At 42.0% G+C, this 23,238-nt stretch overlaps 1 protein-coding gene across 1 annotated transcript; it reads left to right on the forward strand.

The window, feature by feature from the left end:
- Positions 1-1,173: 1,173 nt before the first annotated feature.
- POGLUT3 (protein O-glucosyltransferase 3) lies at positions 1,174-16,799 on the forward strand. The gene is made up of 8 exons (XM_074144849.1): positions 1,174-1,401; positions 7,145-7,342; positions 8,763-9,049; positions 9,468-9,684; positions 11,082-11,278; positions 12,239-12,433; positions 13,449-13,553; positions 14,408-16,799. Exons 1-8 carry the CDS (start codon positions 1,206-1,208, stop codon positions 14,531-14,533), a joined length of 1,521 nt encoding a protein of 506 aa, XP_074000950.1. The 5' UTR covers positions 1,174-1,205; the 3' UTR covers positions 14,534-16,799.
- The last annotated feature ends 6,439 nt before the right edge of the window (positions 16,800-23,238 follow it).

Genomic DNA, 23,238 nt, shown 5'->3' on the forward strand with positions numbered 1-23,238 from the left:
GTATTATTTCTTTCTTTTACAGCAACCTCTGTCTGTACATAAGCTAATACAGGCAGTAACAATTAATACATTTTAGAGACATATGAAACGTCAAAACAAGAGAGAAATATGAAACATCAAAAGCAGCGTGGCCAGCAGGTCAAGGCAGGTGATTCTGCCCCTCTACTCTGCTCTCCTGAGACCCCACCAGGGGTACTGCATCCACCTCTGGAGCCCCCAGCATAAGAAGGACATGGACCTGCTGGAGCAGGTCCAGAGGAGGGACACAAAGATGATCAGAGGGCTGGAGCACCTCTCCTATGAGGACAGGCTGAGAGAGTTGGGGTTGTTCAGCCTGGAGAAGAGAAAGCTCCAGAGACACCATATATTACCTTTCCAGTATCTGAAGGGGGCCTACAAGAAAGCTGGAGAGGGACTTTTTACAGGGGCATGTAGTGATGGGGACAAGGGATAATGGCTTTAAACTGAAAGACAGGAGATTTAGATTAGATACCAGAAATGAATTTTTCACTTTGAGGCAGGTGAGACAGTGGAACAGGTTGCCCGGAGAAGCTGTGGATGCCCCATCCCTGGAAGTGTTTAAGGCCAGGCTGGCTGGGGCTTGGAGCAACCTGCTCTAGTGGAGGTGTCCCTGCCCATGGCAGGGGGGTTGGAACTGATGATCTTTAAGGTCCCTTCCAACCCAAGCCATTCTATGATTCCATGATTTTTCCCTCTTAGAACTCCAGACCAGCTGTTCAGATGCCAGCTGACTTGTAGCCTAACACACAGGTGAGGTGTTGTTTGGAGGAGACACACACGCATCCGCTCTTCGGTTTGGCTCAGCGCCCGTAGACGAGGGAAGGGGAACCTCCTGGGACACGAACGGGGGGGGCTCCGCCACGACAGGTGGGTCCGAGCCTCCCCCTCCCTCTCCCCGCAGCTGCACCGTCTTTTCCCCGAAAGTGCTCGGGCCCGGGACGCGGAGACCGCTCCCCTCCACGGCCCCAGCCCGGCGGGGACCGCAACGCTCGTTACTTCCCGGCCCTTCCCGCGCCTCCCCCGGCGCTGCCCGGCCCCGGCGGGGCGGGGAGCGGGCGGCGGCCGCCGGCGGGGAGCGGGCCCGGGGCCGCGCAGGCCCGGAGGAGGCCCCGGCCCCCCGCTCCCAGCGGGCGCGGCCAGCGGGGCTCGGCGGCGGCGGCGGGGCGACGGGGAGCCTCGGGGCGATGGGGAGCCGGGGGCTGCTGCCGCTGCTGCTGGTCGCCGCCTGGCCGCCGCTGCTGAGCTCGGCGGAGCCCGTTAGCCCCGAGCGGAGCCTGGCCTGGGGCCCCGGGCTGGACGCGGGGCCGGCCCTGCCCGTGCGGTACTTCTACATCCAGGCGGCCAGCGCCGCCGGACGCAACTTCTCCCGCTCGCCGCCAGGTACCGGGGGTGGGACGGGGGGGCGCGGGGTGCAGACCCTGCCCGCGGCCGCGATCCCCTCGGAGGAGCTGGTCGGAGCCGCCCACCCCTTTCCCCTTCCCCTTTCTGTCTTTCCTTCTTCCCCTTTCCCTCTTCCCCTCTTTACCTTTCCCTATTCCTCTCTTCCCCTCTTTCCTTTCCGCTCTTCCCCTTCCCCTGTTCCTTCCTTCCCCCCTCCCGAGCGCTCACTGTGCCGTCGCCGGTTCCTGGCCTCCCCCCCCGCGTCCCTCTCCGCGTCCCGCCCGGTCCCGCATCGCCCGGGACACGCAGGTCCGGTGGAGAGCGGAGCGCATGGTCGATCCCCTCCTTCCTCCTTTCCTTCCGCTCTCCCTTCCCTCTGGGGCAGCCGAGTGCCTCCCCCCGCGGGGCTCTGCCTCTCACCCACCGCCTCCTCTCAACCCTTCGTGGGTTACAGCAACAGACCAGCAAGCTCCAAACAAACCAGTGCTGCTGGAGCTAGCGGATGTACAGAAATCCCAGTACCCTGCTCAGAAGTGCTAATGGAATTATCTTGAATGCTGCACACACACCAGTTGCTTAAAATGTCTGTCTCGGTAAGCACGGCACTCCGGGCTCCGTTATCCTCCTGCTGCTTCGTTAAGAAGGAGTCTTTTTCATCTCTTGTTTGCTCAGCACAAGCACAAACCGTCCCAGGACACTTCTCCCGAGGGTGGGAACCGGGGTTCGTTCTCGCAGTCCGGCGGTACGCTGCCACTCTGCTGGTCTTTGCTGCAAGGTGATCCCACAGACTCGAGATTAAGTTCTAATTGCGAATAAAAATAACTTTTGCATCGCAGATTTCCCAATGAAGATAGCCCTGAGATAGCTGCCCAGTGGAAACCCAGTGTCGCTAATTTATACAGGGCAGGGCTACTTATTTTGCTCTGTATTATTTACTCTTCGTGGAGCTGGTACTGAGAGGACACCTACCAAGCGTGCACGGCCTCCTCGTGTCCTGTAGTTAGAAGGCTGCTGCTCGTGAAATAAAGGAGTAGGGATGTATTACACAGCTTATGTCTTCAGTCTGTCAGAACCCCAGATCCTTCAGGTCTGGGCTTTCTCCAGCTGCTGTTGCAACTCGGTGCTGGGCTGCAGCGCAGATTTGTAATTGGGCTGAAGAATGCAACTGCGCCGGCTGCCAGTGAAGTGGGGGCTGATCTCAGCCGCGCGGGGAGAGCCTTGGGTTCAACCAACGGGTTGCTAAAGTTAAAGAGTTCTGAAGCTCGATTGGATTCTCGTGCTAGTTTAAATCCTGCAAGATAAACTGATAGGACATGGGTACTGAGAACCTAGTTTTGACCTCAGTGTGTTTGTGTGTGTCTGTATTTATATTAACAAATTCAGTGACCTCGGGAATGTTTCCAGGTCCTGATGCCTTCTGGCATGGAGTGGTCTCCATTCATGCCATGACATTCCGTAGGCTCCAAACTGAGGCGGTGCTGACAGGGAAGAGCTGTTGGCTCGTCCCGTGCTGACTGCTGAGCCACGCCAAGAACTATCTAGGAGAGTGCCAAGGGTCCTTTAACAATTCAGCGGTACAGTTCATCATGTTCCAGTCCATGAGCACCGTTTAGACACGGGCCATAAATTTCAGTTCTCAAATGATTTTAAATGTTCAAATTCGATTTGTAAAATGTCAGGAAAAAATTGCAGTTAATATTATTTATTAAGGCACTGCCTTCCGATATAAACTAAATACATCTCAAAACATCCCTGCTGGGATAGCTAAATAAATCTGCATTATCACCTTCATTGCACAAACAAGAACGCAGTGATCAGAGCAGTTAAGGCTTCCCATTTGTAAAACTTGTCCTAATCTATTACTGAATTCCGTTTTGTATGGATTAGAATTTCAGTCAAGTAGGTCAGTACTTACTGGCATCCAGTGTGAAACTTATATAGGATAATTAGTAGATTTTCAATACAGATGAGTTTTCTGAGTTGCAAGTCGTATCACCAGAATGACTGCACACCACACAATCATTTCAACCTACAGGCTGTAACTTTTTGACTCATCTTTTTAGGAAGATGTCAAATTGTCATGCTTTAACCCCAGCCGGCAACTAGGACTCTGCAGCCTCTCGGTCACCACCCCCCCCCCCACCCCCCTTCAGAAGGGCAGGGAGATGAGGGAGAAAAGGAGAGGAAATGGAAAAAAAAACCCTCATGGATTGAGATAAAGAAAGTTTAATAGAGCAATAATGGAAAAGGAAAGTAACAATAATAATAATAATGGTAAAAGAATATACAAGACACAAGTCACTCTCACCGCCCAGTGAATTAGTTGCCCAGCTTGACCTGAGCAGAGATCGCAGATTCCCCCCTCCCCCAGCCAACCCCCACTTATATACTGAGCATGACATCTATGGTATGGAATATTCCATTGGCCATTCCATTGCTCTGTCTATGCTCCTTCTCAGCTTCTATGGGAAGCTGAAAAACATCCTTGAATAGTACAAACATCACTTAGCAGCAATTAAAACAATAGGCATTATTGTTTTATTATTCCTTTCATACCAACTCTGAAAACACAGCAACCACTTGGAAGAAAATTAACTATCTCAGCTGAAGCCAGGACACAAATGCTGTGGAATTCGCTCTCACTAGAAACAATGCTCCAAAGGGTAAAAAAAATCACTGCTGAAAATTCAGTACTTATTTTTAAAATAAACTGCATATTTTTTTCTTTGGATACTTGGATCCCCTTATCCTTCTGCTAGGTTTTCCCCTAGCTTTAACAACCTACAGGTTATTTAGTTGAAGAAGGAACAGAAATTGTTACTCAGCTTTGGAGAAATCTGTCTTTCCTCTTACTTGGACTACAGCTCCACAGTGTCCTCATGCAAAAGACCATTTATGAGGAAACCAACTCCCTGATGTTTTCTTCTCAAGCCTTTCAAAAGACTTAACCACAGTCTTAGTGTTTGTGCTGGCACTACGTTCAGCCTTCACAGTCTCTGAAGCCTCTTCCTTCTGGTAGAGTGAAAACCAGATAAGCATCACATCTGCATGTCTTTTTGAATACCTCCAGGGATGGTGATTCAACCACTTCCCCGGGCAGCCTGTTCCAATGCTCGACAACCGTTTCTGTGAAGAAATTTTTCCTCATATCCAATCCAAACCTCCCCTGGTGCAACTTGAGGCCTTTCCTCTGTCCTATGATCATACAGCCATTCTTATATTATCAGTGTAGTTCTACTTTATGTCGTCTTGAAAGGTAATCGGTAGCAAAATGTCAAAAATATATGAAGGGGGAAAAACTCTACTTTTCTGCCTCTTCTCTGATGGTGACTCTGCTTGCAGATAAACCAAAACAAGTTGAGGAGCTCCCAAACTGGGAGCCAATCTGAATCAGTTCTACTCACATAGATCCAAGCTGTAGAGATCCAAAGCTGTGACGGTCTTGGATCTAAACCAATGTACCATCCGTAGAAACTGTTCTGGAGTTTAAGCCTATTAGCATTGCTTGAGCTACACTTGTACTTGCCCAAGGAAATGTCACACTGTCTAACTGTACTGCTAACGTGTCCTCAGGCTACCACCTAAGCAAGCGGGGAGGTGTCCACTCATTCGTCTGAAAAGGAAGTACCATGTATCTGGAGCAACCTTAACATTCCTCTACTTCTGAGAAGTCAGAAGTGCACTTCTGGAAATCATTCTGGAGTGATACTTAGTCAAATGAGGCCTTCTCATGACAGATCTGCTAGCTACCAAAGACAATATTCTGCATTCTTTAGTCAGTGGGAGTGCTGCTCGCCACACTGGCATTCCAAGAAGGAATGAACACTTACTTTGGTTTATTTCTTCAGTATGTTGTCAAATTAAGATATTCTGCCTGGCTTCATGGTATCTTTAGCTGGCATGGGCTTTGAATAGTAAGAAAACTGAGGGCTGATTACAAATAATCTACATTTTATATTCTTGCACTGGAAAACAAAGCAGAAGAGAGGATGCATTCAGCCTTGAGAGATTCTTCTGCTCACAGACATTGACCATATCACAGAATCATAGAATGGTTTGGGTTGGAAGGGACCTTGAAGATCATCAGTTCCAACCCCCCTGCCATGGGCAGGGACACCTCCACTAGACCAGGTTGCTCAAAGCCCCATCCAGCCTGGCCTTGAACACTTCTAGGGATGGGGCATCCACAGCTTCTCTGGGCAACCTGTTCCACTGTCTCACCACCCTCACAGGAAAGAATCTCTTCCTGATACCTAATCTAAATCTACCTTCTCTCAGTTTAAAACCATTCCCCCTCATCCTATCACTACACTCCCTGATAAAGAGTTCCTCCCCATCTCTCCTGTGCCCCTTTTAGGTACTGGAAGGCTGCTGTAAGGTCTCCCTGGAGCCTTCTCTTCTCCAGGCTGAACAGCCTCAACTCTCTCAGCCTGTCTTCATAGGAGAGGTGCTCCAGCCCTCCGATCATCTTCGTGGCCTTCCACTGGACTTACTCGGACAGGTCCATGTCCTTCTTATGCTGGGGGCCCCAGAGGTGGATGCAGTACCCCAGGTGGGGTACACGAGAGCATGTTTATTTATAGAGGGATCCACTCTGACAACAATATCTGGAAGAATCTGAGTTACTCAGTGTAACTGCTGTCTCTGTGAAGAGGCATGACATCTGTTGTCAGAAAATAGAATTCTGCCTAATTTAATCTGAAGATGCTTGCACAGTAATTGACTTGAATCCAATTTCAAGATGCACTGCTCTAAGGAAGACATGATTGACCATTAAATGACCATTGTACTTATATACCACATTGCCTGTTCATGGATGCAAAGTATGTTAAGATATGGATTATATAGAAATAACTAATATCTCGGTCTCTTAGTGCTGTTTGAACACATTCATACTTTAGTACCATCTTGATTTTATCTGGATTTTTTCAGTTGTATTTCCTTCTGAATACTATTTTGTGGTAACACTCATTACATTTGTTTGGTTTGCCGTGGTTAGACTGTAACATTTTGTGAATAATCTGTTCCTCTCTTTTTTGAAGAATAAAGCTGACAATTACCACTTGTGACAGAAGGGAATATAACAGATTTATGTTTATGCATACTTGTGTGCACAAAATATTCCATGCCCAGTTAGTAAGTCTCAGTGCATTGATGATGAAGGGCTGGTGATCTTTAAGCACAGGTCAGACAGATGTCCAGGAAACATCTCTCCTCTCATTCTCTTATCCCTGCTTTTCAATAGCTGGGACTTTAAATTTGCAGGACAGTCAGCTGCAGCCCAAAGGTGAGCAGTTTGTATCTGACTCCTGGGTGCTGCAGCTGCCTTTCCACAAGCTGGCAAGTATTCTTTTCTCCTGTTACTTTAACTTGGTTTCCTCTCTTACTCTAGAGGAAATGATTGTTCCTTAGAGCACTACCTTGAAAACTTAGTATTAAACCTAATCTTTGCTTCAGAATACTGTCAGCCTTTCCTTCAGTGTTGCAATCGTTATTTAACTTTTTATCTCCGTCTACAGGTTTACCATTTATTAGGTATGTGATGATCAAGAAAATTTGGTAGGATGATCTTCCATAACTGGAAATTAATTTTACCAGCTTGGTATAATCAAAACATTTCCAGTGCAAAGTTAAACTAAATTCCATGGACATAATCCAGTAGAGTTTGCTCTCACCTTTATTTTATATATGTGATTCTAATAGCTTAAAGTGCTCATATCTGTTTTTATTTTCCTCTTTCCAGGAAGAACACAGTTTAAAGTGGTAATTAAGGCACTTTCTCCAAAGGAAGGCACCAGAATTTACACCCCTCGCCCTTTGGATAGAAATGATGGCACATTTCTTATGCGGTATCGAATGTATGGGAGTGTCAGAAAAGGGTTAAAAATTGAGATACTTTATGGTGATCAGCATGTAGCGCAATCTCCTTACATTTTGAAAGGTAAGGGTATTTTTTTTTTATTTAATGTAGTGCATGATGGTAGCTACAGAAATGCTACAGACTAATTTACTGCTAGAGGAGGAGGTGGGAAATTAGAGGCTGGTTCCCCCTTGTTCATGTGCTCTCCTCACAGGTGTTCTCCTTATACAGAGAAGTAAGCGGTGACAATCTCCAGGCATTGCTAAATTACAGGACCTAGATGCACAAGCATGTAGATTATGGCCTCTGACATTAAGGTGATGTGTCCGGACATCTCCTCTTCCCTCTTGCATAAGGAAATGGATCTCTTCAGATTTTCTTGGGAATAAGAGAGAAACCTTCTAGTTTTATTGTTTTCAAGCAGGTATTCACTTAAACATTGTGGTATTTTTATCTAAAGTAGAAAATATTACCTGCAAAAGCAAGGAGTTTGTGTTGTTCCCAGTGCTTTACAATTCAAATGTCTGTGATTTCTAAGAAGTGTGATCCTTCAGAACAACAAACACTGTATTTCGTTAACCAGACAATATTTTACTTTCTTTCTGTTGGCAGAGATTAATTCAGTGCAGGTCTGTACTATGGAAGAACTATTTAAAAGCAGGACAAACAAGGCAAATTATACTCTCATTCCAGATCTTCTTCTTTAACTTCCTTTTCTTGCTCCCAAATGGACAGTTGTTTAGCAAAGAAAAGGATAATATAAAATTACTTCTCTGGAGTCTTGTTTCATTTCACCACTGCTTCTAACCGGAATTTGGTCACGGGGCTTTTTGATAAAATTTCCTAAATACAAACTTAGAAATGTCTTCAAACTGAGATGAAGTTGTTCTGAGTCCTCAGGGTAGTAGTATGCCTTCTTTTTGCTGGTGCATGTTTGCCAGCAGCCATGAAACTATGACACAGGACAGAACCTGTTTTGATAGAAGTCCATGAAATAAGGGCGCTTTTTTCACGCTTTACGAGGCTCTTACTTACACCTAAGCTCTCTGCTTCGAAAGGACAGAAAGAATAATTGACTGTACATAAAAGAAAACACCTTATGCCAGACGTGAAGCCTACTGTATCAAAGATCTAAATTAGGCAAAAATTGAAACTGTTAATACCCAAGCTTTGGTAGTTACAGACAGAACAATTGTGAATACCCTCTGTGGTTGGCAGGCAGCACAATAATGGAGCTTCATTTTGCAGGTGAATTTTACCCTGATAATAAAAAGTCTAGTATTTTGATTTCTGAAAAGAGAAGAATGTTGCTGTTTTCTCAGTTACACTGCTAAACCCCAGAAATGTTACAGGGCAGATGATTTCCCAAGAAAACATTAGAAAACTTGGAATAAAAAATGTCAAGTCACTGTAAAGTCTACATTTATATACTCATGTGTTTGAGGAATTATGATTGATGTAGCATCACACATACAGACTCTCAGTGCTTTGCTTCCTGCAGGACCAATTTATCATGAATATTGTGACTGTCCTGAAGAAGACCCTGAGATCTGGCAGAGCGCTATGTCTTGTCCGTCCCAAGAACCTCAGATTACAAAGGACTTCATTTCTTTTCCCACCATTGACCTTCAGCGAATGCTTAAGGAAATCCCAGCGAAGTTCAGTCAAACAAGAGGTGCTATCGTTCATTACACCATTCTCAACAATCACATCTACCGTCGCTCCTTAGGGAAGTATACAGACTTCAAAATGTTCTCCGATGAAATGTTCCTGTCACTGGCAAGAAAGGTATCGGTTTTGACCATTTAAGACTATTAAGTCACGTTCTAATAGGGCAATACTGCATTTGTTGTTTTATCTTCAGGTTTGTAATTCCTGAAGTAAGATTTGACTTTTGTTTTTTCATCAAGATGACAGTGTATCTTAGGGCTAATGTCTGGGGGCTGAGCCTGACAGTAATGAAATTACTGGGGAAGCTGCAGGGGCTAAGGCCCGACTCTGCAAGCCTTTTCCTGGCCTCTGTGAGTGTTCCTTTCATTCTTGCTTGTGGGACAGAAACTTGAAGTTCATACCTTAACCTCAGCTAAATCTATTAACCGTCTAGCAGGTTTATTGATTCTGCATGACATAAGAGAACTGAGGAATATGTGCAAGAGTGACAAACAGCTGTCTTTGTGTTATTATCCTTTCTTGGGTATACATTTAGGTTCGTCTTCCTGATGTGGAGTTTTATCTTAATGTTGGAGATTGGCCAGTTGAGTATCGGAAAGCTAATGATACACCTGGTCCCATACCTGTCATTTCATGGTGTGGCTCCGTGGATTCCAGAGATATAGTCCTTCCAACGTATGATGTAACCCACTCGACTCTTGAAACCCTGCGTGGAGTCACGAACGATCTCCTTTCTATTCAAGGAAATACAGGTAAATTATACATCGTGGATTTAAAAAAAAGAATTTGAAAATTCCATCAAAGCAGCAAGTTGCATTCAGATAATATGTTCAAGTCTTTAGTTCACAAGCGCCTTAGGACGTCTCTTCATACAAGCAGGTTAGTCTTTACAGACTGTAAACACTTTCAACACTGCTACTAAGCAGGTATTTAATAAAGATTTAGAGCCAAAAGTTAAGTCCAGTTTACAAGAATGGTTAATTTTAACTTAAAGGTATCCAGAAGATAGCTACTGTGACCTGTCAGAAGAAAAGTCAATATAATTAAAAGGCCTTTCTCCTCAGTGAAAGACTTGAATGTGTTCCTTCTAATCAAATAGCAATCCTTTTCCTGACAGTGATGTGGCCCAATGTTCTTTTTACATAAAAATGAATTTGAATCCTGAAAGAAGTAAGCTAGTACTATGCTGCAGCTTCTTTCAAATAAGAAAATATTGTCTCTCTATATACATGTATAAAAAAATATAAGTATGGGTATAGGTATAGGTATAAAAAAAACACCTCAGAGTGGGATCTTCTGAATTGTTATTCTAGCTTTGAAGGAAGAGTCAGTTTTACTGACAGGTATCTTCCCCCACCCCCAAAATTAATGAATACTTGGGGATCAGACAAATGGCATGAACCATACCTCAGGAGTAAAACTTTCTTTTGATTTGATTAGTTCACAGTTTCTCTTTTCTTTATTAGTTTTTAAATTAAGTATTTTAATGAAATTATCCATTTGAAGCACTCTGGTTACTGATTTAGCACAGCTGCTTTTCCAATTAGGACATGGTAAAATCCTACTCCACTTTAGCAGGTCCTTTAAGGAATGTCCAGCAGAAGGATGAGGAAGGACATACTATGTTTTTAAAAGCGAGCAGTAAGCAAAGATGAAGTCTATCAGGCTCTTGCTAAGTATCTTGAGGACACAGTAGCCTTTTTTTTTCCTTTTTAAGTCATCATTAAGTGATTCTTGAAAGACTGGGTAACAGAAGTGTATTTTACTAAAGAAATTTCGGTTGTTGCGGCAGGCTTTATGGATGGAGTATTACTTTAATTATTAGTATTTTACTTACATAATTTGATTATAATCCCTTGTATAGCTTTCAAGATATTTCAAGTTATTTAAATATAAAATTGTTGAGTAGAAAAGCAATTACTTGCTTTTCCTTTTGCAAGTGGCTAAGTTTCTAATCCCACAATTCAAGCCAGAACTGGGAGTTAAACCCCTGTGACTAATAAGTGATTATGGATTCATGAGAAATCATGCCTGTTCTACCATGTCTCTGGGTGTAATGCCACTGTCACAGCAAGTTCCTTATTTGCACTAAACACAAAATGAACGTTTCCTTACTGTTTGCTTTTATCTTATCACTCAATGTTCATAGGCCCGTCCTGGGAAAACAAAACCAAGCAAGCCTTATTTAGAGGTCGAGACAGCCGAGAAGAACGTCTCCATCTTGTCAAGTTATCCAAGGAAAATCCAGATCTACTAGATGCTGGAATAACAGGATATTTCTTCTTCAGAGAAAAAGAAAAAGAGCTGGGAAAAGTTCCGCTGATGGGCTTCTTTGACTTCTTTAAGGTAACAAGGAAATTACAGTCTTGGATTAATTTTGCTGTCAAGTTCTTATCAACTGAAAAGACAAGGCTTACTTTTGCTAATACCATTCAGTAAACACAACAATTACGCTACTCTGGGAACACTGGTCTATTTGGGGTAGAAAGGCCACCTGTAATCAAAGTCATAGTATGACACACTTCTAAAGAAAGCCACTATACTTTTCTTGTGGAGTCCCTTAGAGAGTTCTCAGAGATTTATTTTGTGTTTTAAATAGATGGAGAAATTTGATTTCCTACCATCAGGATTTCTTCTATTTGGGGTAAATATGAAAACAATGGACACAACTTGTGTCCATTGCAAGTGCGTTATGGATGTCAGAAAGAGTCCTTGTAGTAACAACTTAGAAAAATAGATGGGTGTTTTTCTTGCACTTTAACACACAAATTCCACTGCAACAGAGGTATAAAAAGTAAAGGGGACAGAGTCCTGTGAAAAGCAATTATAATATATGGCAATTGAAGTTCTGTTCCAGAGAATGTATCAGAAATGCCGTAACACCCAAGAGCTTCTGCCAGAGCAGTACATTCATGGTTACTTTGAGTATAATGTTTCAGATTATTCTACATAATAATACAATTTTAAGTCAGAACAAATTTACTCTTTTTTAATTTAAGTACAGATTAGTTTTCTTTCTTTCCCAGCTCTACACCTTGCTCTATCCCAGGGCACTTTAACAGAATACCCATCACACAGTTCACGTGACACAAAGGTTCTTGACTGCCAGTCTTGGGTTGAAAACAAATCCTTTTTCCATTCTGTTATACAGAACACCATGAAACTACACCTGCTTAGCACTAAAACAGGTTTGAAGATAAGAATTAGTAAATACAATTATGTCTTGCTTGTGAAAATAATCTTTTATACAGTGTGTGTTCTGATTTGTAACATTTCACCTTTTTTTCCTCTGTCTTCATATTGTAGTACAAATACCAAGTGAATGTAGACGGGACCGTAGCAGCTTACAGGTTTCCATACCTCTTGCTGGGTGACAGCCTAGTATTGAAGCAAGATTCCCAGTACTATGAACACTTTTATATTGGATTAAAACCTTGGAAACATTATGTTCCAGTTAAGAGAAACCTAGAGGACTTGCTAGAGAAAATAAAATGGGCTAAGGTAAGTTCCATTACTAACTCAAGTTTAAAGTGATAAACAAACATGGAAACAATTTATCTTAATACTGTCTTCTTTTTGTATTTCCATATACATATTTTACATCAACTTTATTGAGATCCTGGGATAAAGGAAGTACATGTTGTTGTTAGTATAAGATGGGAAGGCCTTAATTCAAGTAACCATCTCTATTCAGGGAAATACTTAAGAATTCATTTTAGGTATGCGCACAAGTGTTTCATGAGTCAGAGCCTTAGTGTACTGACTAATGCAGGTAATTGTCAAAGAAACACCTAGAATCCTAGATACTACTTAACTAATTCTATTGGGTTTTTTAGGTCTTGCCTAGAAGTCATTGCATGTTCTATTTGAATGTACAAAAAAATCGCTGCTCTATAACATGCTCAGAATGAGAGGCTGGAATTCTGTAACCAAAAACCTGATAAAATTGTGTGATTTAAGCACCATTTGTGCTTTAAGTTTAGATATGAGGTTAAAAAACATAGGAAAAGTTTCTGTTCTGAGGGTACTGTAGTTCTTCATGACAAATCAGATGAGAATACTATACGCTTTGAAATATAGACCTAAAAAACTTGAGAGTAAGTACATGAATTCAAGCAGTTATTTTTAAAAGGAAGACATTGAATTCAGTCGTACAGGAGAGGACAGCTGCTGTGGCTTTGTCCTCTGTAAAACTGCGTGGGAGATGTCAGACCTGATTTTGAAGAGGTCTGTGGTTTGGACAAAACACTAGAGCAGTAATCAACTGAGTTTTCAAAATTGTACAATTATCCATGAAAGTTGTTATTGATAGCCCTAAGGTACCAGTTGTGGCCATAAAAGCAATCCAGTATTTTTAAAAAATCTGCAATTTAAAGAGTGCCTTTGCAATCTACCAGTAATTGCACATAAGGTTGCAGATATGAACAGCACCTTTAATAAAACTTCTAATGCCAGCCAGGCTTTGAGTAACTCACAGATTGCTCTATTATTCATTTGTTTCATCTCAATTTTCCAGGAAAATGATGAAGAAGCAAGAAAAATTGCTAAAGAAGGACAATTAACGGCAAGAGAATTACTTCAGCCTCACAAGTTTTACTGCTACTATTATAAAGTGCTCCAGGTTAGTAGAATAGATCACTTTATTACTTTCCCCCAGCTGCTACTGCTACCAATGCTACAAATGTCGGCCCTACTTACATCAATAGCAGACACGGTTCATATTATTCACAGGAGATCACTGTGAAGAGCTGTGCTAAAACTTGCTTCGGTGTTGCAGAGGCAACTTGACGTAATAGTTGTTTTACAGAATCAGATATTTTAAACTTTTTTTGCCCCCAAATGCCACCGTCAGACCTGTTTTCAGTGTCACTTGGTATGTGGTTTCTAGTGGACTTAGGAGATAGTTTGTACACAACTTTCTTCCTTTTTCCCTTCATACTTACCCCTCCTGAGCTACTTTGCTGTATTACAAAACAATGAGTACGTGGAAAAGAAATTCCAGAAGTATGGCTAGTAGAGTAGTAAGGGGTGAAGCAGGCCAAATAGTCATTGCTTCCCTAGGAGATGCAAATCTCTCGTGAAAGAAGTCTCTGAAAGTACTAATTTCTTTTTCCTGTTTTGCCATGCAGAGTTAGATCTCAGCTTCAGCAGCCACAGGTTGACACAAGGTTTGGAACTGTTCAGTGTACAAAAACGACAGCATTATCTGCATAAAGTAGTTAAAGACACAAATAATGACAATATTCAAATTACCATTAATAATAGGACAGGGGAAAACATTAAAGGAGGTTTTCAGAGGCAATGTAGCCTATTAGTAGGTGTTTTATAAAGACACCTTGTAAACAGGTTGTAAACAATGACATAAGAAGCCTGAATAAAGGCAAGCTTGTGAGTGGAAGGGAGGAGGAAAATTCATGTTTCATGAATTATACGTTGGTGCTTATAGCATTCTTAAATGTTGTTTACATATTTCAGAAATATGCCAAACGCCAAGCCAGCAAACCTGAAATACGGGATGGAATGGAACTTGTACCTCAGCCTGATGACAGAGACTCAGTGTGCAGCTGCCACAGGAAAAAGCCTTTAAGGGAAGATCTATAACTGTACCGGATGGAGAAAATCACCCACTTACAATGCAAGAATTTAAATAGGAATTAAGCTGTGAAATCTAAGACACTTAATGCTCTAGCAAACATTCTTAGTTATGTATTCTTCTTGCATTTACATACTCTTTTTCACACTGACTCTGGTCTACGTTGGTTCCCACAATTTTGTCTCCATGGCCACACCAGACAGATACCGAGCCTGTAATGGGGAGCGTTTAGGGGATCTGTTTGATGTACTGCATCAGCAGGAAGAAGAGCACAGTGCTGCTCATGTTCCAGCTGGGACCAAGTTACCAAAGTTTTATCAGGAACCAATCATGCACAAAAGATCTTCTGTGAGTCAGTGCAAGTTATTCTGAAGGAGCATTTGCAACATACTAAAACAGTGTTATGATTTCTTCATAACGTTTACCTCAGTGTTAGATTGTTTCTTGTATACAAAACAATTTTCTAACTAGACAAAGAAAATGAATATTTGAGATTTACAGATAAAAAAATCTGGTGTTGCTTTGAGATTTTTTTTTGGCCTATGACAGATAACAGAATAGAGAATATAGTATTTTTCAATTTCAGAAGAAAATGGAGAGGAGGGGAGAGATCTGATTAATGTTTTTATAAGCACCACAGCTGTGAATTACCAAAGTTAAATGCTGCTTTAAAGCAGACTGTGTAGCTATCACAATCACAGTGCTTTGAGTGCCAAGACACCACTCAGAAGACCTGTTCCCTGCCAATAACTACATCTGTGAATACAGCCACAGATCCACAAAAGGACTTAGTAACCTCAGATGAGCACAGGTGAAATACTGGTGTCTTAGTTCAACAATACAGTCTACAGTATCCCTGGCTATTTGAATATTCACACATCTGAAATTTGTTAGTAGAGTTTTAGACTGCCTAGGTTTTACTTCTGTGTAGAGCTGAGGATGCCACCATCTTTTTCACTTGGGTTCATGAACTACTTTTCCTGTGCTTAAGTCCTCAGAGGGATCTTAGCCCTGTTTTCTGAATGTAGATCATACCTGACCTTACTGAGATTAGACAGCAAATCAGACTTCATTGTTTTGGTTCAAACATATGACAGAAAAACCTATGGTGCACTTTCTATATCATAGTCTAGGGGTTAAGGACCATACTAAACAATGGGGAAGCCAGTTGTCCTCCTTGGTTTGATTTGAAGCCATTTTTCCAGAGAGTGCCTTAGCTCCAGACTGGAGAAGAGGTCTTCCACTCAAGTTGTGCAGCCATGAAGATGACAATACAAAATTCACACGGCCAGAAGGAGCTGGTCAAACCATAAAGTGTGCTTTCGGGTGGGGTGGGGTCATAATCCTAGTCCTGGATGTGGCTTCCAATAGCTCTGTTGATTTTACCGAAGTTCGTCTACTTCAAAATGCATAAACAATCCTGGAAGGAGACACCAATGCCAATACCGAGACCAATGCCCACAAGCACCCATTTCTGTCCTCTGCATTTCCATCTCAGCTAATGTAGCCTGCCTGAGCAACTTCCCACTCTGCTCTACTCGGATAATGTCTTCTGTGGATACCAAATTCTCCCTATGCAAAAAGGAATGGAAACGTCTTAAGATTGTGGACTTGTTTAATTGCTTAGGTGCTCAAGGTTTAGTGCTTTACACCTCATGCAGGCTTCATTCTCGGTTCTACACTGCAAGTTACTCTCAAAAAATACATAAAACAAAATTTCTGCCCTAGAACAGGAAGAAAGACTAGATTTTTCAGTATGCTAAATAAGGAAAGAACTTCAAGTTTCTAAAGAGGTTCATGCAACTGTCGGTCAGTCATTTATTGCATTATGCCAGCTAAGAAAAAACCTGGAACATGTTGCTCTACCCATCATCCTCTTTGTTCTGGTTCTAACACTAATATATATAGTCGTATTTTTATTTAGCATGACAGTCAGTCCTATAACTTCAGACTATAAATACACCTTCAGCTCATCTGACATAAAATTTTCTACATCAAAATTCAGGAACAGGGTTCCATTGCTGAAGCTGACACTTAGAACTGAGTATGTGCTCCTCTTTCCTTCTGTGTGGACAGTCATTTTTACTGTATGATAAGATCTTATTTTGTGATATTATCCATTATACCACGTGCATTTTATATTTACCAGTACTTATGGAAGTGGCATGCTCAGCAAAGGCAATTAAGCATACCAGGTTGTTGAAGCAACAAAGTTTTCCACCTCTCACACACATATTTCAAACCAAAAGTCCAAAAATGATCTGGTTATATTTTAAAAAATGGGAGGGAACAGGGGGAGTTATGATGCATACTTTGGGTTCTTTGGAAATATCTGTGTAGGAAAACTTGCCTGGCTTGAAACAGAAGTCTTTCAAACTGGAAGAAGAATCAGATAAAATTTAAATGGTCATGAATATAAACAAATGTGAATATTTAATCCCTCCTGTCTTCCCTCATAAAAAGGAAAAAAAAAAAAAAAAACATTCTGAATTCTTCTCTGCCAAAAAACTCCTTGCTTTTGTAATAAGCATCCCTTCAAAGCAAAGACTAGTTTGTCACAGAATGCCTTACAGGTGCTTTTATACCTTAGAGGCAAGAAATATCCTGAAAAATATGAATACATACATCTTCCTGCCAAAATTAAAAAACAGTAGAGACATGGTAGAGCCTTCATTAAAACTGCTTAGTCATTTTGAGAAAGTCTGGTTCAATTTATAACTACAGATCTTCCAAAGATAAAAGAAGGTAAGACAAAGCCTCTCTTATTTCCATTGGTGGTACTATATGCAATTTAAATTGTAATGAAGAGCAATCGTAACAATTGCCCCTCCAGGCCAGAGAAGATGTCAGATCTATTTTAGTTTGATGACAGGATGATACTCATTGGCCTGGTGTGTTACAGGAATTGCTAAATATTCAGTAAAACCTGTTTGTACAAAGTGTAATACATTATGCAGTATTTTTAAGCAACATACATACACTACAGCTTCTATTATTCTATAGTAGTTCTTGAACAGCAACTGAGTAAATCTCTTGTACGTCTCCCAGTTGGTGGTAATTTAAAAAAATAGTCACCATACCACAGTACTGAATTTTGCTACAGTAATTTCAGCTTTTAACGTACAACATAGGATTTAATACAGGGAGTTAAATTTGTCCTGTTTTCAACAATGGTAGTCATTTTTAACACACTGTATAACTCATCACTGATGACAGAGACAGAGTTATTTGTTTGAAATAGTATGTCCTGAAGTCCATGGCTAATATTTTCAAACACAGGAATCTAAATAGAAGTAGTCTGACTTCCAAAAATGTTGGTCATGTAGAGCCTTTACTTAAGATTCCTTATTTTCAGATCCCTTTAACCTTAAAAGTAGTTTCGTACAGTGAACACTCCAGAAAATCAGTCCTTTTGTGTTATGTGATACCTACGTCCTAAAATATCTAGGCACCCACATTTGGAAATACTCACCCAACCTCAATTTCATCTTGAAATATGAGCTGGTATATCTGTTGAACACAAAGGAGATATAAATTCATTTTTAGACTGTATTTTTTGAGATTTACCTCTAATATACTAGTTTCATGACAGTATTGTGCCAGGTCTGCCTTGTAGATTTGTAATTAAAAAAACCCTATAATCAAAGCTTGCCTGATGGAATGTTAGATTCAAGCATACTGGGAAGCATACGCCCGACATTTATTACATTAGAAAGTAAATTATTTAGTTAGGGAGGAGAGCTGACAGGGAAAACATACATCACCTGTTTGAGCACGTTTAAGAAGCTTGCAAAGAAATGATAATAAGGAAAAGAAGCATTACATAAACCTAGGATTTTATCAGCTCTTTTACCGCTTCAGTTTTTCAAAAGTGTTCTCTTGTAAGGAGAGTGATGAAGTGCAAGATTTTATATAAATAAATTACTGTTTAAGTTCACAGGATTTAACCATAAGAATCTTCTTGTCTGTGAATACTTTTATAGCATTTTAATGAGGCTATATGAGTAGTAATGCTTGGCCTTTGTTTTGAGGTGTTAATAATGTAAGAAAATCTATACTGTAGCGAGTTATGCCACTAATTTTGTATTTTGCTGTAAGAATAAGGGGAAAAGGATTATTTTGCATGTCTGTTGAAGACATTTGAGATATCTGTAGCCCATATCTTAATTGAGTCCCATCACGTGAGTGGTGATAAGCAAGAGGTGTATTAGCAAGAATGTGGCCAGCAGGTCAAGGGAGATGTTTCTTCCCTCCCATTTGGCACCTGTGAGACTGCAACTGGAGTATTGTACTCAAGTGTGGGCTCCCCTGTACAAGAAATACACTGACATAGCAGAGCAGATCCAGCTGAGGACCACCAAGGTGATAAAGGGATTGGGGCACGTGAAGTACAAGGAGAAGCTGGGTGAGCAGGGTCAGAAGGCAAGAGAAAGATTACCTTGTTGAACTCCAAAGGGAGAGTGTAGAAAAGATGAAGCCAGCCTTCTCAGAGGAAGACAGCAGAAGGCCTATGCACAACAGACACAAGCTGCAAGACAGGAAATTCCAATTAGATAAGGGAAAAAGAAATCTTCACACTGATATCTCCAAGGAGATGAAGCTCGGTCTACATGACCTCCAGATGTTCATTATTCTATGAACTACATTTCGGTCATACAACAAGCATTTATCTAGTCACATAGCAGAAGGATAAAAACATCCAGCTCTTGAGTGTCTCCAAGAGGCAATGTAACCTTTCTGTGCTGACACGTTTGACACTACTCATGTTTATGTCTCCCTTGATAATACTGACTAAGTTTTGCAGATACTTTAATGTTGGCTTACAAGGCTATAAAATTATATATTGATATTATGTATTATTACTATATATTTTCACAATATACCGTAGTCATGCAGTACATAGAGGACTGAACAGAAAGAGGATACCTTGATTTGGCATTATATGCTTGGACTGATTCAAAGTGCAAGACCTGCTCTTTCAAGAAGCTGAATATACACTTCACATGTATGAGATAACAGATTTTGAGTACAGTTATGAACCGAAGTAATTAATTTTAAGCAGTCAATGTATAACTTTATAAGTTATACATATACTTAAATGCTATCATACTCTGTAGGCCACTGGTGAGTGAGCATGACATATTCCCATCCCACTCCCAACACTAAAAAAGTCAGTTAGGATCCATCTGTACAACAGATTTGCAGTATAGCATAGAGGTACTCAAGACAGCGGAACACCAGAATCATAGAATCGTAGGATCATAGAATGGTTTGGGTTGGAAGGGACCTTAAGGGTCATCGAGTTCCAACCCCCCTGCCATGGGCAGGGACACCTCCCACTAGAGCAGGTTGCTCAAAGCCCCATCCAGCCTGGCCTTGAACACTTCCAGGGATGGGGCATCCACAACTTCCCTGGGCAACCTGTTCCAGTGTCTCGCCACCCTCACAGGAAAGGATTTCTTCCTGATATCTAATCTAAATCTCCCCTCTTTTAGTTTAAAACCGTTCCCCCTTGTCCTATCACTCCTCTCCTTGATAAAGAGTCCCTCCCCATCTCTCCTGTGCCCCCTTTAGTTACTGGAAGGCTGTTATAAGGTCTCCCTGGAGCCTCCTCTTCTCCAGGCTGAACAGCCCCAATTCTCTCAGCCTGTCCATGTCCTTCCTGTGCCGAGGACTTCAGAGCTGGACACCGTACTCCAGCTAGGGTCTCACCCGAGTGGAGTAGAGGGGGAGAATCACCTCCCTTGACCTGCTGGTCACACTTCTTTTGATGCATCCCAGGATGCCGTTGGCTTTCTCGGCTGCAAAGAAGGGCCTACCTGAACTAGGACAGAGCTTCACACATTTACCTTCCCGCTGAAAGCCCGTGTAATACATTATTCTGGATGGAACCTGTCTTAAAAGCCAATCAGTTCAAGCTATACTTGTGAGACTGTAATTTCCACTACAGCTTATGCAACTCAGAAAGGTTGTTAAGCATTAGGAGATGTTGTTGCTTACCTTTGGGTCAACAGTAAACACACTTCCAGCTACTCTTTTTCTCCCAAAATGTCCAGCCAAGCTACCACTCCAACTGTAGAGGTATGCCACCTTTTCATCTCTCTGACATAACTCAAGCAAAATCCTATACTCATTCTGGCAGATGTTTGTAAGATAGTTTACTTATGCTGTTTGGTAAGATGAGTTATTTAAAAAATGTCAGAAATGTGTGTTGCTGACAGAAGCTGCACCTCTGCCAATAAATTCTGCTGTCTTCTGCCCTATGAAGAAAGCTACTTTAATGTAGACTAACCCCTGCTGACCAACTCCAGCGTGCCTTTTCCCACTACAGCCATCTTATTTACAGACTTTGGCATCCTTCTATTCCCTGAAAGATTCACTTGTGTCTGTAAGATAATCAACAGTCACACTGATCCAAAACTGCCTGCAACTGAACATGAAAGTAGGTGTAAGTTTGAAATATCTGATTTGTACTTAATGATGATAATCTTTTCACTCTTTAAAAAAAACACGCATTTAAAGGTGGTACAGATCACGCAGATATGACTTCATAACATACGGTAAATATTTGGCAATACTTAAATGCAAGTAGTGCATATACAAGATGCAGAATAATTCTGAGCATTTCTCATGAAATAGTTTCTAAATTCTGATTATGTGCAGGAAAAAAAAAATTCCTGTGATAAAATATTGCATCAAATAAAAAAGATTCCCAAGGATCCAGGACTTTTTCCTGACTATTAATAATTATATATAGTGAATTGCTGACTGGAATTAAGACCATGGCTATTGCTGTTTACTCTTTTGCAAGATAATATATTTCACTCATCACAGTTCTGTTCCAGTCACAGAAACACACACTAGCAATTGGATCTTTTATTTCAAAATGAGCAGAGACACAGGAAAATTGGCTTTTCCCTGTAAAACCTGAACTGAGCAACTCAAAATGGGCAATCTGTGCACTGGAAGATGCCAATTTGAATCAGGTCTCCTTTAGGGACAGTTACTATCATATGTCTGTTCATGAAGTAAATCATAGAATCATAGAATGGTTAGAGTTGGAAGGGACCTTAAAGATCATCGAGTTCCAACCCCCCTGCCATGGGCAGGGACACCTCCACTAGAGGAGGTTGCTCAAAGCCCCATCCAGCCTGGCCTTAAACACTTCCAGGGATGGGGCATCCACAAGTTCCCTGGGCAACCTGTTCCAGTGCTTCACTACCCTCACAGTAAAGAATTTCCTCCTAATATCTAATCTAAATCTCCCCTCTTCCAATTTAAAACCATTACCCCTTGTCCTGTCACTACACTTCCTGACAAAGAGTCCTTCTCCAGCACTCCTGTAGGCTCCCTTCAGATACTGGAAGGCTGCTATGAGGTCTCCCCGGAGCCTTCTCTTCTCCAGGCTGAACAACCTCAGCTCTCTCAGCCTGTCTTCATAGGAGAGGTGCTCCATCCCTCTGATCATCTTCATGGCCCTCCGCTGGACCCGCTCCAACAGGTCCATGTCCTTCCTGTGTTGAGGACTCCAAAGCTGGACACAGTATTCCAGGTGGGGTCTCACGAGCACAGAGTAGAAGGGTAGAATCACCTCCCGCGACCTGCTGGCCACACTTCTCTTGATGCAGCCCAGGATCCAGTTGGCTTTCTGGGCTGCCAGTGCGCACTGCTGGCTCATGTTGAGCTTCTCATCCACGAGCACCCCCAAGTCCTTCTCCTCAGGGCTGCTCTCCAGCCATTCTCCGCCCAACCTGTATTTGTGCCTGGGATTGCCACATCCCAGGTGCAGGACCCTGCACTTGGCCTGGTTGAACTTCACGAGGGGCAATGGTTTTAAGCTGGAGAAGGGGAGATTTAGATTGGATATTAGGAAAAAATTCTTTACCATGAGGGTGGTGGAACACTGGAACAGGTTGCCCAGGGAGGTGGTTGAGGCCCCTTCCCTTGAGATATTCAAGGTGAAGCTCGACGAGGCCCTGGGCAACCTGGTCTAGTTGGGGGTGTCCCTGCTGACTGCGGGGAGGTCGGACTAGGTGACCTTTGGAGGTCCCTTCCGGCCTGGACCAATCTATGAATCTATGAATCTATGTCATGCGGGACAGTGTCAAATGCTTTGCGTAAGTCCAGGTAGGTGACGTCTGTTGCTCTGCCCTTGTCCACCAAGCCTGCGGCAGTATTGTAAAAGGCCACCAAATTTGTCAGGCACGATTTGCCCTTGGTGAAGCCAAATGAAATAAAATCTTTGGGAAGTCCTTCATGAACACACAGCTCAAGTACCATTAGCAAACAAATCCAAGCATTTACTTGAATCTGATGATCGAACTACCCTCATAAGCAGTAGGTGTTTTCTTCCTTCCAGTCACAAGAGGTTATTACTCCAAAGCCAAACAATTCTTCTGCCCATAAGTTATCATCTTCAACCTTCTCAAGCAACTACGGTCCACTATCAAATGTGCTTGCTAGATTAATTTAATATTAAGTTACACCCTGCTTTGATGACATGCAGTAATGTGTAATAGTTGTCAGACTGGATCTGTTAAGTAGGTTACTAGGTGCAGTTGTCGTCAGTTCCTTGATGGATTATCTTGTTAAGGAAGCCATTATCAACTCACTTCTGATGGGGAATACAAATGATATTCACATAGAAAGGCCAAATTTTGGTCCCACTAGAGTAAATGGCATAGGATTTTTGCTGAGTGCATTCATATTTGTA

This window comes from Numenius arquata, chromosome 1 (assembly GCF_964106895.1).
Source record: "Numenius arquata chromosome 1, bNumArq3.hap1.1, whole genome shotgun sequence".
In the NCBI taxonomy this organism is placed as follows: domain Eukaryota; kingdom Metazoa; phylum Chordata; class Aves; order Charadriiformes; family Scolopacidae; genus Numenius; species Numenius arquata.

What these genes read in the sequence shown, in the direction of transcription:
- POGLUT3 (XM_074144849.1), top strand. Translation starts at nt 1,206, where the DNA reads ATGGGGAGCCGGGGGCTGCTGCCGCTGCTGCTGGTCGCCGCCTGGCCG. An exon ending in AGAAAATAAAATGGGCTAAG is followed by an intron (nt 12,434 to 13,448) that starts GTAAGTTCCATT and finishes TCAATTTTCCAG; the next exon opens with GAAAATGATGAAGAAGCAAG. An exon ending in ACTATTATAAAGTGCTCCAG is followed by an intron (nt 13,554 to 14,407) that starts GTTAGTAGAATA and finishes TACATATTTCAG; the next exon opens with AAATATGCCAAACGCCAAGC.